This window comes from Sapajus apella, unplaced genomic scaffold (genome assembly GCF_009761245.1).
Source record: "Sapajus apella isolate SASKATOON/1434 unplaced genomic scaffold, GSC_monkey_1.0 scaffold46, whole genome shotgun sequence".
Lineage (NCBI taxonomy): Eukaryota > Metazoa > Chordata > Mammalia > Primates > Cebidae > Sapajus > Sapajus apella.
Window position 1 is genome coordinate 6,700,712 of NW_022436986.1, and position 16,256 is coordinate 6,716,967.

General features: G+C 38.6%; 1 protein-coding gene and 1 long non-coding RNA gene across 4 annotated transcripts in view; both read right to left on the reverse strand.

Moving 5' to 3' along the window:
- The window catches only part of TEX10 (testis expressed 10), a 49,878-nt gene extending 38,398 nt beyond the window's left edge, over positions 1-11,480 (reverse strand). The window contains exons 1-4 of one of the 3 annotated variants that reach the window (XM_032240197.1): positions 10,674-11,480; positions 7,125-7,310; positions 4,644-5,356; positions 4,036-4,279 (exon numbers count right to left, since the gene is read on the reverse strand). In XM_032240197.1, the coding sequence (XP_032096088.1) occupies positions 4,036-4,279; positions 4,644-5,356; positions 7,125-7,304 (1,137 nt within the window). In that variant the 5' untranslated portion in view covers positions 7,305-7,310; positions 10,674-11,480. Of the gene's footprint in view, positions 1-4,035; positions 4,280-4,643; positions 5,357-7,124; positions 9,324-10,673 lie in introns of those variants that run through there. The other 2 variants (XM_032240195.1, XM_032240196.1) reach the window with 2 other exon arrangements.
- A 2,092-nt stretch (positions 11,481-13,572) lies between these two features.
- On the reverse strand, positions 13,573-15,026 carry LOC116524770. Its single transcript, XR_004257482.1, has 2 exons — positions 14,976-15,026; positions 13,573-13,688 (listed from the first exon to the last, which is right to left on the reverse strand). It is a non-coding gene; the product is annotated as an uncharacterized LOC116524770 (long non-coding RNA).
- Positions 15,027-16,256: the final 1,230 nt, after the last annotated feature.

The window sequence follows — 16,256 nt, forward strand, 5'->3', positions numbered from 1 at the left end:
CTAAATGTTTGGATTTGCCTAGTAATAGTACTTGAACCATTTCTGCCTGAACTCCTGATTTTATATACAAAGGTATACTTGACATTGCCTCAACTTCTGATAAGCATCTTAAAACTTAGCATGAATAAAACCAAATTCTCCCTACCAAATAACCTTTCTCATTCGGGCAATGTAACGCTGGCATCATCCTTGACTCCTCTTTCTTTCATTATACATACCAGCAGTCCTGCTGGCTTTACCTGGATCCAGCTACTTCTCATTACTTCAACCACTAGACACCATTCCCCACACAGCAGCAGGGTGATCTTTTAAAACATAATCTCATGTTTCAAAATGATACAGGAAGCGGGAAAGGAAATGAGTGTACATACAAGTAGGACAGGACTGGTCATCCAAGAGATGATGGTTACTAGAGTTAGACTGTAAGCACTTGGGAATTCACTAGTGTTCTATTTTTGTAAATTAAGCATATTAAAGCTTAATAAATATAATGCAGATCATGCCACTCCTCTGCTCAGAACCCTCCAATGGTCTTTTTGCCACGCTCAGGATAAAATCCAAACTCCTTACAAGAGACCACAGAGTCCCACATAATCTGGCCACTCTAACTCTTCTCCCCCATCTTCAAATATTCTCCTAGTACCTCATTTGCACAGGCCCTCCTGTCATTCTTCAAATATGCAAACCTGTTCTCACCCCAAGGCCTTTGTACTTGCTGTTTCCTATGCCTGAATGTTCTTCCCACAGATGTTGACAAGACTTTCTCCTTCACTTCATTCAATGACACTCAACTATCTTATTCTGAGACAGCATTTCCTGACAATCTATCTAAAATAGCTCCCCCTCACTGTTCCTGCATATGCTCTCTTTATACCCTGTTTCACTTTCATCTTTCTTCCGAGCACTGACACTATGTTTGTTTACTGTCTACTGACCCCATCAGAAGATACATACCATGAGGGAAAGCACCTTATCAACCATGTTTATCTCTGTAGCCTGAGTCTAGAATAGTACTACTCAAAAGACCTTTCTGTAATGATCAAACTGTTCTATATCTGCACCATCCAATACAGTACCCACTACCCACATGTAGATGTTGAGCACTTGAAACATGGCTAGTGTGACCAAGGAATTGAATTTTACATTGTAATTAAGTAGCCATATTTATTGATGCCCAATAAAGCTTTGAAGAAGTGCCTCAAAAAGTATGACTATATCAGTGTTTGGTTACAAACTCTAATCCTCACAGGAAAAGGATAAAAGCAATGAGACCCAAAGAGAAAAAGTAGCAAGCAAGCCAAGCATTAAATGAAAAGCTAAGACACAATTTTTATAACATATAATACTACCCTATTAATATAGTACCCGAAAAACCATAGTAAATCAAAAATTTAATGTTAAATTGTACTTTTATTTTAAAAACTAGCTATATCAAGGATGCAGGTAGCTAGCTATTAAGGAAATGTATTTCAGAAATAAACAACTTCAGTTGATTATTAAAGGATCTGACTATTCAACCACTTCAAGTAAGACTTAATGTACCCTGAGACTTCAAAACAAGGATCAAAGCTTTAAATTACTAAAAAGTTTTTTTTTTTAATTACTTGAATACAAGTGAAATTTCTCAACTGTGCTGCAAATACTAGCAAACTAAATGCATTAAGCCGCAGCACCAACATGTAAAAGCAAGCAGTCGGTGGTCCTAAGACTACACCTAATCAAGACACCAATTTACCAATAGAAAAATCTACAGATTTTCTGATAGCAATGAGTTACAAATTCAGCTTATGGTACATGATTTGAGTTTAATGCCAAGGAATGCTATTTGGTTCCTCCTAAAGATTAGGCTGTGGCCAGGCAAAGTGGCTCATGCCTGTAATCCCAGCACTTTGGGAAGCCAAGGTGCAAGGACCATTTGAGGCAAAAAGTTCAAGACCAGAACTCGCATTTTAATATCATTTTGTATAGAATCGTACTAACAATCTATCATTTTGAATAGATTATACCAATAATCTACATCTTATACTCTGTCTCTAAGTTAATAGTTCATTTTTTTTAAGATAATGGTTCTTATCAAGTTATTACAAATCTGCCAAGGTGAATTAAGAAAATTCTACCAGTGGATGTTTTTAAATAACATTCCTATCTGAATTAACCATCTTCTCTCAATTTATTTCAGTTTTATACAGTATCTCAATTTAATATTCTCGTCTTCAACCATCTATGCAGTCTTTGAAACTTACCATTCTATGTTAATTAGCTAATAAGCCTAGTTATAACAGCACAAAATAGTTCTAAATCATACTGTTTTAAGTATCTATAAAATTAAAGCAGTATTCAGATCCTTTGTTAGTGTTATCCAAATGATAAGATGACCCAAAACTTGCATAATTAATGAATTTTCAGATTTTGTATTTTGGTCCTACTATTCTATCTAAATACAAACACTACTAACAAAGCAGTAACCAAAGTTTACTGGAGCTTATATGTAACCAAACACCAAAGAAACTCGGAATTTTTACTTCTTGGCTCTCTAAAAATGAAAAAACTAGGCAGCAAGCGGTGGCTCACGCCTGTAATCATAGTACTTTGGGAGGCCAAGGCAAACAGATCACCTGAGGTCAGGAGTTCAAGACCCGCCTGGCCAACATGGCAAAACCCCATCTCTACTAAAAACACAAAAAATTAGCCGGGCTTGGTGGCGTATGTCTGTAATTCCAGGTACTCAGGAGGCTCAGGCAGAAGAATCACTTAAACCTGGGAGGCAGAGGTTGCAGTGAGCTGAGATGGCGCCACTGCACTCCAGCCTGGGTGACAAGAGTGAAACTCCATCTTAAAAAAAAAAACAGAAAAAACTAGCACTCAAAGTCAGTGCTGAATATCATTACTTTTCCTTTTTTATAGGACATCTTAAGGACAATCATTACTTTTATTTTCTATCTCAACCTTTCAGATAATAGACTATAAGCAATACTTTTTTTTTGTTTTAAGGAGCTATATACCTTCTTACTGTCTCTAGCCTATATCACAAATTAATTGCCATATGAGAAGCAAGCTTTGCTTTCTCAAAATCATACATTATAGCCCTGATCAATTTTTTGCCAATGCATGCAATGAATCATAAAACAAAGTCTCAAAACTGTAATCGACAAAATGCCATCTTATTTAAAAAAGCAATCCACAAAACATCCCTACAGATGATGGGTTAATAGCAATAGAACACGCTTTTAAAATACACACCTTACTAAAATTCTATAATGCTTTTCAAGATTATCAAATACTACTTAACTTATCCCATCTTATTTTATGCAGCATACTAACTCATTCTAAACTTCAACTTGAAATAAAAATAACACAAAAACAAGAAAACTACCTACTCAGTTTTACATATACACAGAAAACTTCAAGGATTCACACCTGCCTTGTCAAAAGTCCTTACAGCAATTCTTCTGAAAACCAGATGCTTCTCTTTGAAATCTTGCTTCTGCAGCTGCCCCTTTTAAGTGTGTTACCATATTAATTAAGCACCAACTTAATCTCATGGCTTGTTCTTCCTTGGTTGCACAGAAAAAGTGTAGCATACACTATGCACTACATTCACTATAACACAACACTTAGAACAATTCAAGTCTGGCTATGAGCTATTTAGTTTTGTCCATTTCTACTAGGCAATGTGGAATAAATTCAAAAAGACTACTTAATAAGCAACTTTTTAAATACTGTAACAGACCTTCAGAAACGAGAATGTTCCAACACAATCTGCCATAAACAATACACCATAACACTACTGTGAATTATACCTAATAAAAATTAATGGAATCAAGCATAATGAGTTATGCATTTCATGCTAAAAATATACGCATTCACAAAAAACCTCAGAAAACTAATTTGTAGTTTTGTGCAAAACAAGTTTACAGATAAACCGGGATACTTTTGAGAAAATACATAACCAATTAGTACCAATGAGCTCATCTCTAATCTTCCCATTTACGATAAAAGGCAATACTAAGAAAATAAAGAACCATTAGTTCTCACCAATTTATGGGTTTCATCCTGTTGTTTAGAAAGTTTCCACAGAAGGGAAATAATATTAAGAATTTGTTGCATAACCTGTAGAGGCTCTCGTTCTATACCATTTCCAACAGGAGTAGCTAGTTGTGGAGGTACAGCTTCAACCCAGCACTCAATTAGCAATGGAATTATTATCTCAATAAATCCTTTTAGGTTTTCAGTAGATGATAGGCCTTCATCCACACCACTTAGTCCTCCAACTAGATACCTAATAAGGGTAAGAAAGAAAAAAATTTAGTGATTAAAAAATGTTTATTACTCCTTGCTAATTTAATCTTAAATATAAAGTACTAGTAAAATGAAGTACCATAAGCTGATAATTACATCAAAACTAGTATGAAACATGAAACTCAACAAAGATGACAAAGCCAACAGATGTTATCAAGTATAGGCTTTGCTATAAATTAATAAATTATACAAATGACTCTTCCCATCAGTAAATCAAATCATGAGTAACTATATGAAAACTATGAAAGACAACTGCATGTATTCCCACCAATAGTCATCAATGGTCAGCAGTTATAATTCAATACAGGAAAACTGAGTGTGGACATAACTGAAATCCTTCTTACCGTAGCCTGAACTGTGAACTGACATTTGGCTGTGAACCCCCATTTTCATAAACCTGGATGTGTTGCTGGTCGTTGGCATGTTCCTTCCAGTTGATAAAAATGGAGTTGCTAGTGGCATGGGGATTTTCTTTTTGTTCCTGAAGTCCTTCACTTTCTCTCAACCTACTGGATCCATCTGCCAAGGCCTGAAGGAATTTACTGAGTCTCACTAAGACTTTCAGCCTCCATTGCTGAGAAGTGAGTCTCCGATTAGGATTTACAGAAAGTATCCAGGACTGGGATCTGTCTCTATTTATCAGTCCTTTGGACAGCTGCTGATGAGAAATAAGTTCTACAAAATTCTTAAGCAATATACTGCTACGGCCAGTAATTAGAGCTGGGTACTGTTCCAGCAGAATGTCCAAAACTTTTAAAGAGTCCTCCTGAATTCCTTCAGTAATGTGAGTCATGGCACTAGAGAGATGGGCACTTACCAAAGGAAAAAATGGAGAAATTTGTTCAGCTCGTATTTTAGGGGCCAGGAATTGAAGAAGTTGAACTGCTGCTAATCGTACATTAGCATCTTTATCTGTAAACACAGCAGTCACTTCACTTAATATGTTTGAAAGGTGTGCATCAATTATAAATGGGTATTGAGACAAAAGTTCTTTAAGTCCAAGAAGAGCACTTTGTTTAACCCCAGCATTGTAGTGATGCATCTGTGACAGCAAATCCTATAAATAAAAATACAAATGTTAGATGTATACTTACATACTTATCAATTTGAAATAAACATGCTAACACTATACTAGTAAACTGACACTCCTTGGGGAAACTGCTTCAATAAGTACTTTTTAAATGTTATTTAGCTTTCATTAGGATCAGAAACAGAAAAATACTTTCAGCTTAACAAAAACACGACAGAATTTTCAGTTAGAATTTTCTCTCTTTACATTAACCTACATGTAGGCTTAGGCACTCTATGATTTAAAGTGACAGCAATCATACCATCATTTATTGAAAACCTACTATGTACCAAACATCATGGAAGGTTCATTTATATACTCTTAATTTGGCAGGTCCTTTCTGCCTGTTTTAAATGGTCTTTCAAAGGGTGTTTGTGTTTTATTCAGAGTATACTACTTCACAATTTTATTTGTGGAATAATATATGTAACCTTTGGAAAAAAAACTTCAAATAACCCTTTAGTATTATTTAATTTTGAGGGCTTAAAAAGCAAAACTAGAAATATATATATATATCCTCACAAAGACCTACACACAAATGTTTATAACAGCATTATTCATAAGAACCAAAAACTAGAAACTAAATTTTCATTAACTGCTGAGTGATCAACAAAATGTGGCCTAATCATGCAATGAAATACAATTCAACAACAGAAAGGAATGCCCTATTGTTCTGATATATGCTACGAGCTACATACAACCAGGAGGAACCTCCAAAACATTGTGCTAAGTAAAAGACCAGTAAAAAAGGCCATGTATTGTATGATTTCATTTATACGCAGTTTCCAGAATAAGCAAATCTACAGACATCAGAAGTAAATTAGTGATTGCCTAGGGCTGGGAGAAAGAAATGAGGAGTGATTCCTAATGGGTACAGGTTTTCTTCCTGGAGTGATAAAAAAATGTTCTAAAATTAGATTATGATGATAGTGGCATAGCTCTGTAAATATAATAAAACCAGTAAATCGTATACTTTAGGTGAGTGATTTTAATTATGTGTAAATTATGTCTCCATAAAGTTGTTAAATTGTTAAGCAACACTTGTTCAAACTTCAATTGACTTCGAGTATTTACTATGAACCTATAATAAGCTATGTGCCGTATGGGTTCAAAAGTGAATGACAGGATTGAATCTTAATTAGCTATAAAAACAGCTAGAAAACTGTTCATCAAAAATTTGACATATCAAAAACATGTAAGGATTATTTGCAGATACAGCCAGGCACCATGGCTCACACCTACAATCCCAGCACCTTGGGAGGCTTTGCCCGGAGGACAGCTTGCATCCAAGAGTTTGAGACCAGCCTGAGCAACATAATGCAACCTTGTCTCTACAAAAAAATAAATTAGCCAGGCATGGTGATGCTCGCCTATAGCCACAGCTACTTGGGAGGCTGAAGTAGGAGGATCACTTGAGCCCAGGAGGTCGTGGCTGCCGTGAGCCGATAGCACCCCATTGTGCTCAACCTGGGTAAGAGTGATCTCTGTCTCAAAAAAAAAAAGAATTAAATCATCAAATAAGTATACCAGGGAGAAACAACTGTGCATTTAGTTTAGCAAATCTTTCTACAGGAAGTGGAAAGATACAACTGTATGGTAAGAGATCAGATTTGGGTAAAAGATAAACTCCAAACATCAATAAACCCTATGAGCCTAGGCAAAATATTTAAGAGTTGAAACAAATTTTCACAAAATATAACATTCTTTATGATTCCAAAGAAAATCTTATTTTATCAAAACAAGATGTATGGTTTACCTTTATGTTAAGTTTTCTATTGTTTGTTGGAAGTGATCCATCCTCTTTGAGTTGCTCAGGCAGATGTATGGTCTTTGTTTTAAAGTTTGTAAGAGTAGCATTTTGTAACTTGGGCTTCTTTTTACCAACTTTCAGTTTTACTTTTTGAAAATCATCTTGGCGTTTTCTTTTTTTAGTCATTCTCGACTACTATAATGAAAAGAATTAATTAAAAGCAATGGATAAAGACAAGGATGAATGATAAAAGAAGAAAAAGGCATTTCCCAACACATTGCGCTAACATTTATTTCAATCATAATCTAGAATTAGTGCGTATGCTGAAAGATCAAAATACTAAAAAATACTGTTAAGAACTATTAAAAACTCAGTCATAAACTACTGTAACAAGGCAACAGTCTTGCCACTGTTTTGAAAAGCTTTTTGGGTCAGGGAACCTTTTGTCAAGCTATGTGCTAAATAAAAACCTTTTGAAAAGTGTTTTTTTCTTTTCCTTTGTTCCTGTGTAGGAGTGCAGCACAGACTTGCTAGAGATATAACTTCTATCTGCTGATGAGCTCCTGGTATTCCCCGGAGGAACCTCTCTAGCAATAAATATCAAGCAAAGTTGGAAAACCAATGTTATTATTTAATGCAGCCTATAATGGTTAGAAAAAGATTTATGAACCTAAGCTGAGCATTTGAAAAATGGGTAAGATTCAAATACACAGCAAGGCGATTTAATAGGCCTTTCATGAGCAAGGAAAACACAGTAAAGATCAGGTGTAAGGGATAAACCTAGTACAGCAAAAGTAACATTCAGACTAAACAGGAAACAGTATTCCTCTTTGCTCACCAAAAAGGATAAAAAGCATAAACTGAAATATGATGTAACAGGGAGATAAGGAACAAAGACCAGCTAAGCCACTATTAAAACAACTCAGGCGTAACACCATGCCATCTTGTACTCCCTCTCCCGCTATACCACATTCCAAACCTTGTACCTACACATGAAATCTTTGATCTGTGTCTCTTACCCATTTCCAGGCCACTACTTTAAAGAAGTCCTTTATTTCTACCATTCAATACGTTCTCCACTGATACTCTTGCCTACTATCTAGTGTCTACTCTCTAGTCCACTGGCCGTTTACCAGAGAGCGCTCTCTAAACACAGAGCTCACGACCAAGACTCAGGAGTTCTCAGTTGTTCCTACTCCTCACACACAGTAAAACCTCCTTAGCCTAATGCGGCCCCATCCATCCTCTCCAGCTTTATCTTCCCAGAAAGTAACCTCTAGTTAAAAAAGTAGCCTCCTCTACCTGGAAGCAGCTAAATGATTCTTGAAGCCTCTTCCACACCCGCAAAAATAATGAGCTCTGCCTTCTACTGTACACCACTCGAATAGGGTAAGTACCACTGGAATAAATAAAACTCCCCCTCATCTCCTGGTCTATCATAATTATCCTGTGCCTGGCCATAAAAAGCAGCAATGTTATACTATACATGAGGTCATAAAGAAATTGAGTAAAACGAAAGTTTCCATTATCAGAATATTAATAAAATGGCCAGTGCAATACTGAGCAGCTCAAGTTCAAGGAATTCCGAAGCCAATCAGCTATTACACTATATCCAAATTCACTTAATTACAGGGTTATATTAGATCGCCATGAGCTAGGATTTCTCACAGGTTAAGAACCAATTCTACAACCAGATTGGTTAGGTTCTTATCCAGACTCGTACTCTTTCTACCTGTACATTGTCCCAATCTCTATCTACAAAACAGAGATAATCATAAGATGAGGTATTACAATGAAGAGTGTTTTACACAACTGCAAAACACCAGAACTGTGCCTGGCACATAGTGGTTATGCTCTAAGCATAAATACATGCGTGTCCCTAAAGTCTCAGGATCAGTACATACCAAGCCCGGTTCTAGATGCATTGTGTACCTTTGCATGCAATCTGCACAGAACCATGCAAGATAGGTGGTACTAAACCCGTTTTAACAATGCACGTCAGAAAAGTTTGGAAGACACTCCTTTATCAAGAAGTTGAAGAGGGATTCATTCACAGAACTGAGCTCTGCAAATAACCTTTAACACACCAGAATTAACTTCAAGACTGAAAGTCTTCGTGGCAAAATAATTTACCTTATTTCGTTTGTCCCTATTCCCAAGTTTTCATCTCACTCACACCTCCAGTTACCTGAGTCTTTAAAAAAAAAAAAAAAAAAAGGGGGGGGGGTGGGTGGGGCGTTAAAGAAACAAGCCCTAAAAAGAAGGCCATAATACTCACATGGTCTCTTTTAACACAAAAATGGTTTTAATTAAGCAAGCACACGTTGTGAGCTTTTCCTACAATTTTATTACTAGCTGGTACCAGAGACGAAAGTAAATGGTACATGATGTTCAGAAAAGTTAACTCGCTTCCTCCCCCACTCCTCTGGGCTCTCTTTAGCCATTAACCACCTGATGAATCTTCAATAGTCTACTGTCAACTTTATGCCATATTATCTATTGCTTTGTATTAGTCATACTAATGCTTTCTCTGTTAGGAAAATTAAAGAGGGCTGACTGACCTTTCCTTGACTTTTTAAAACTAGTAATATTATTACTGTACACAAAGCATTTTTACACGAAGAATTCTGAAAGTTTTACTAGTAATTGACTTTAACTTATAACAAAAGATTTTCATAACAGAGCAAATCAAAAAGTCCCACTAGGCCACTTTTACAGTGGCCGGTTTTTAGCAGAAAGTAGGAACGCCAGCCTCAGGGGCGGAACTCACATCACCAGTCCTTAGGTTTGCGATCCCCAACAGTTTCAAAGCTGAACGTCACATATTCCTACTGTAGGTTTTTCCTGCTAATTCCAACAAAAGGCAGATCCTAGCGTTATTTGGATTTCAACTGAACTAAATTCCAATTATTCATAGTTTGCCTGCCACTTTCTTACCCTTTCACATTTCCACGTTCTTTTCCAAAAAAAAAAAACCCAGAGAGAACAAGCATACTGCACTCGGCCTTTGATAATTTCCTCCCAAATCCTTTAAACTCAAGAGTTCCTCAAAACTCCACGAAGGGGCCAACCAGGGGCGACAGACTTCCCAAAAAGCAAATGCCCCGGGCAGGGGCGACTCCAGAAAACCGTGGTCCCCTTCCGCTCGCTTAACTCTCCCGCCTGGGCGACCAGAGGGCGGAACATGGGACGCCTGCTCATCCCCGCTCCGCCTTCGGTCCTGCATCCATCCGAGAAGTACTATATACCGTGCTCCTTCTCCAGTGGATGCCGGCCAGGACCAGAGTCGGGAAAGTGGCCGATTTACACACCCGGGCCTAATACTCTCTCGGACCCGAAACTGGGCGAACCCGCCCAGTCACCTGAAGCTCCTCAAATGCCCTAAAGGGGCCCGCCCCCGCAGTGCCTGCTGCACACCCAGGCCCAGCTCCGAGGGACGCCGCGGCCCAGACCCGGGGGAGCGCATCGTCCACGGCCAACCCTGCCCGCTTGGGCCCCACCACGCTCCGTCCTGAGCCCCGGGAGAACCCAGTTCGACTGGCGACAGCCGCTCACCTGAGGACCCGGCGCGACCGGGACTCGGAGCCCGAGGAGAAAATCCAGCGAGCAAAAGCCCACAGGGCGACAGCGTGCACCGCCGGCCTCACGCTCTTGCTCCCGGAGCGTGTTTTCAAATAACCTCGTCCTCACGCGGCCGCGTCTCCTTCCGCCGCCCGGAAATCAAGGCCCCTCCCCCGCCCTGCTGTGCTCACGTGACCGCAGCCCGCAGCCGCGCGCAGCCGGGAGGTTGGAGCGGGAGCTGTAGGCCCCGCCCACAGGGGAGGGGACCGCGCCGGAAGACCCCCACTTTTTGGGAACCGGAGGGAGGACAGCGCTAGGTCCCGGGACAAAGCGTGGCGCTTGAGTCCACCCCATAACTTCATGGGCCAGCAACTTAGGGGAGGTGGTCCTGGTTACAGCTGAGCATGCCTTTTCTCTTCCCCCCAAGACCACGGTTCTTCAGACCTGGAGCCACTTTCAGAGAAGAGTATAAGTTGCACTGAATTGAAAAAGGGAAAAGTTTGAGACTGCAGAAGATGGAATTCCTGGGGACGTTAAACTGGGCTATGATGGAGTAGGTAGGGTTTCCTTAATCACAGCAAGACACACCTAGAATCTAGAGCCTGGAAGTCTTGGTCAATGATTCTTCCTAATATTTCAGTTTCTCAGCACTAACGTTCCTGCTACTAAAATGAAGTGAGAAATTAATTTCTGAAGTAAAGAAATAAACTAAAATTCCTAGAAAAGAGATAAGGAAGCAAGGAGAATGAGCCTTTGAAAAATAGTCTTGACAAAGATTGGCATGACGGCATGGAAGAAAGAGCCCCAGGTAAGGACTAAGGACCTTGATTCGAATTGGTCTGTACACCTTACCAGATAGAAGACTTAGTAAACTGGCGAAGATATTGACCCTCATTATATTGGGTAGGAATTCAAAGGAATGAATCCAGGGAGACCCCAGCATTGGAACTAAAACCATGCCTGTTCCATAATCGGAGATAAAGAGGCAGTGCTAGAAACCCTGCCCTCCTTTTGCTGGCAATAGGCACATCACCATCTGTCTAGAATCTACCATAACCATAAATATTTGGGAGTCATTGGCATTATATAGCATTATATTCTATTTAAAGCTATGACACTAGATCAGAAGAGGAAAGATTTATTGCCAACTAGACAAGTCCCCAGAACTCCAAACTTGTATCTAACAGTTTATTCAATGTTTCCTGCAGATATCCAATATACAGTTCAAAGTCAACTTGTCCAAAACAGAACTCCTGATTTTCCCCTTGAAATCTACTCTTCCTACAGCTTATTCCTCTCAAATAGTAAGTCATCCTTGCAGTTTCTCAAGCTGAAACCTTTGGGATTTTGGTTTGGCCTCTTTCTTTCACACCTCACATCTAATCCATCTGGAGATTGACTCTACCTTTAAAGACATCCTAACTTTCACCAGTTAACACGTCTCCCCTGCTACCATTCTGGTCCAAGCCACTTCTTGATCACTGCAGAAAGCCTCCAAACACATCTCTCTTCTTCCCTCATTGTCCCTTTTCCCCCTACAGTCGGCTATCTGCAGAGCAGCTGTGTAATTATTTCAACATCTAAATTAGATCAGATCATTCTTTTGCTCAAAACACTTTAATGGCTTGTATTTCATTTAGAGTAAAAGCCAGAGTCATTAGGGCCTTGTGTTAGGCTGTTCCATCATGACTGTAAAGAAATGCCTGAGACTGGGTAATTTATAAAGAAAAGAGGTTTAATTCACTCATGGTTCTGCTGTCTTTACAGGAAGCATAATGTTGGCATCTGCTTGCTTTTGGTGAAATCTCAGGGAGCTTTCAATCATAGCAGAAGGTGAAGCGGAAACAGGCATGTCACATGTTGAAAGCAGGAGCAAGCAAGAGAGAAAGGGACAGAGAGAGAGGTGCCATGCACTTTTAAATAGCCAGATCTCATGAGAGCTCACTATCACTATAAAAGCACCAAGCCGTGAGGGATCCATTCCCATGACCCAAGCATATCCCACCAGGTCCCACCTCCAGCATTGGGGATTACAACTCAACATGAGAGTTGAGTGGGGACAGATACTCAAACCAAATCAGTTCTCAAGCTCTTTCATATTCTGGCACAGCCCCTTACCCTCTGAGCTCTCCTCTGTCCACTCTCCCCTTTTTCACTCTGCTCCAGTCACACTTGCTTCTTGCCTTTGTCAAACACCAGTAACACCACACACTCCTGCCTTTGGACCCTTCCTTTAGCCTTTCTGTCTGCCTGAAACACTCTTGCCCAGTAAGTTTGTATGACTAACTCCCTCTCCTCCCTTGAGTCCACTCAAATATCTTCTCAGGAAGGCCTACCCTGACCACCTCATTTAAAATCACAACTTACCTTCTCCCAAGACTTGGAATTCCCCCTCTCTACTCTACTTTTTTTTTTTTTTTTTAGAATGTATCACCTTCTAATATACCAGGTGATTTGCTTACTTATCATAATTATTATTTGACTCTGTCCTTCATCCACTTTAATATGTAAGTTTTACATGGGTCATTTGTTTTATTCCCTGGTATATTCCAAGTAGCTAGAGCAGTGTCTGGTATCTAGTAGGCCCACAATAAATATTTATTGACTAAATGGCTAGGAAGCACCTGTTACATCGTGGTGATGAGCAATCGCTAGCTTTTATTATTTCCCTACTTTGCTGCAGGAAGGGGTTTTTAGACTCAGCCAGGTAAGTGGGGTTGGTGGCTGTGTAGCTGACAGAATTACTCTTGGCCTAACTAAAGGAAGCAGCAGATCTTCAGCAATGCCAACTGTTGTCATAAGGAAATGCAGATCTTTTCCTTTTTCAAGCAAAACCAGAAATCTGGTGTTTACGTCCATTCTCTGCTGCTATAACAGAATACCACAGACTGAGTAGTTTACAATGAACAGAAGTTTATTTGGCTCATGGCTCTGGAGCTAGGAAGTCCAAGAGTATGGCATCAGCATCTGGCGAAGGTCAGACAGAAGGGCAGAAGGCAGAAGTGAGCTCTAGAGACAGAGAGAACAAATCAGGCCTAATTCATCCTATTTGTCACCCTATACACCAGGGATAACTAACCCACTCCCACAGTAACAATTAATCTATTCATGAGGGCAGAGCCCTCATAACCTAATCACCACTTAAAGGTCCCACTTTGCACTGTAAGAATGGCAATTACATTTCAAAATGAGTTTTGGAGGAGACATTCAAACCATAGCATCCAGAAATATTTATAAGAAATCTGATCTTTAAATATTGGCAAGTACATTTTTCTCCCTATTTTTGAAACACTGTGTAGGCCAAACAAAATACTTATGAACAAGTTACTAGTTTACTCTCTGGTTTAAGACATAAAAAGTGTTTGTACATAAAAATCAGCTTTTCCAACTCTAAGTGATGAACTCAACAATTATAAGGATTGTTCACTTCCTGAGCCTGAAGAGGTCTTTGATTTGATAAATAACAAGCCTCAAGGTCCTTAACCCATGTCAGATAAACATTATTTACAATGAACCTACATTCTGGAATGTGTAGGACACTCCACTTCCAAAATTCTGTCCAATTGGCCACATAGGTGCTGTGTTTAGTTTCTGCAAACATAACAAAGTACCACAGACTGGGTGGCTTAAATAACAGAAATTTGTTGGGTCTCAGTTCTGAAGACCATGGAATGTGAAATCAGGGTATCAGCAGGATTGGTTCCTTCTGAGGATTCTGAGAAAGAATCTGTTCTATACATCTCTCCTAGCTTCTGGTAGCTTTAGACATTCCTTGTAGACATTCCTTCTGTGTCTTCACATTGTCTTCCCTGTGCATACCTGTTTGTGTTCAAATTTACTCTTTTTATCAGAACTCCAGTCATAGGGGCTGCCCTAAATACCTCATTTTAACTTGATCACCTCTCTAAAGACCTTATTTCTAAATAAGGTCACCTTCTGAGGTACTGGGGTTAGAACTTCAACATATCTTATTGTAGGACACAATTCAACCCATAAGAGCCACCAAGATCTGTGTCCAGAAATGTCTACATTTCATCATCCAAACAACTCCTTTTTGTCTATGCTCAGATGCAACACGATATTCTGGGTTAAGTAGCTTCCTCCTATGTAATCTACCTAACCTTTGCAGTGTCCCTTTAAAATGTGTTTCATTCTGGGCTTCCAGGATTTGCTTTGGGAATAAGGTATCACTGCTTAAAAAAAAAAAAAATCTGAAACACTCTTAACCTAATAAAAATTGATTTTATAATGTTAAAGCAAACAATAAAAGCATACACATATTAAACTGACTCTTACCTTACATTTTAGAGCTACTGCTAACACAAAAAGCAGTCTCTTTGAAGAAGCTGAAATGATGAGTTCAAACTTGATCGTATAACCAGAGGCACATTCTCTAGGAATTGATTGATATTATATATACAAATGACTTGGCACACTGCCTCAATAGCCCTTCAATAAATGGCAACAGTTATCACTATTGATAATGCAGCATTGGTCACTATTTGTGCAAAATCAACTTTTAATCAGGCTTCTTAGATAAAGTAACAGGAAATCAGTTCTGACATTATGTGAAAAGAAATTTATTGAAAGTGTATTGAATAACAGAGAACGGCCAGGGAGGCTGCCAGTTCAGGCTTAGAAAAAAGACAGGAAGGAAAAGATAGGCAAGGCCAGGAGTACAACCACCATTACACCACAAAATCAGTCTAAGACATAAGGATTAGAAATGGGGAAGTTAAATTATCTCCATTTGCAGATATCATTGTATATCCAAAAAAAATCAACGGAAAGCTTACTATAAACAAAAAGAAATCAGAAAGGGCAAGGAGGTAAAAATTAACATTTGGAAATCAGTACAGTATTCTTCACATATATAAACAATAACTATTTAGGAGATAGGATGGAAAAAGAGGCCCCATTTAAAATAGCAATCAAAGCAGATAAAAATCCTAGGACTGGATTAGAATATTCAACATCCTGTAGATATCAATTCTCTCTTAATTAACTAGTAAATTGAATGAGATTCCAATAAACATATTAACAGGGTTTTTTCCTAGACTTGTATATAAAAAATTAAACAAGCAAGACTATCCAAGAAAACTTTGAAAAGAGACTCAGTCAAGTTAGATATAGAAAAATATTATAAAACATCAATAATTTGACATTTGAATAGACAAACCAATGAAACAAAATACAAAGTCTAGAAATTGACCCAAATAAATACGTTTACCTCATTAGAAATGCAACATCTCATATCAGTGATATAAAGATAAATGGTTTGCACAAATAGGGAGCCATTTGGAAAAAGATAAATTTGGATCCATACTTCACATATCACCTTCACTTCACATATCACCTTCAAAGATGTAAATTTAAAATACAAATCCATAAAAGTATCAGAAAATAAAACAAATGAATTATCGTATGATTTTGGACTCCTACTGAGACTTTTAATGCCAGAGAAAAAATGTTTTAAAAACTTGATTATAAGATTTTCCCAGGCCAGACATGGTGGTTCATGCCTGTAATCCCAGAACTTTAGGAGGCTGAGGCAGGCGGATCATGAGGTCAGAAGTT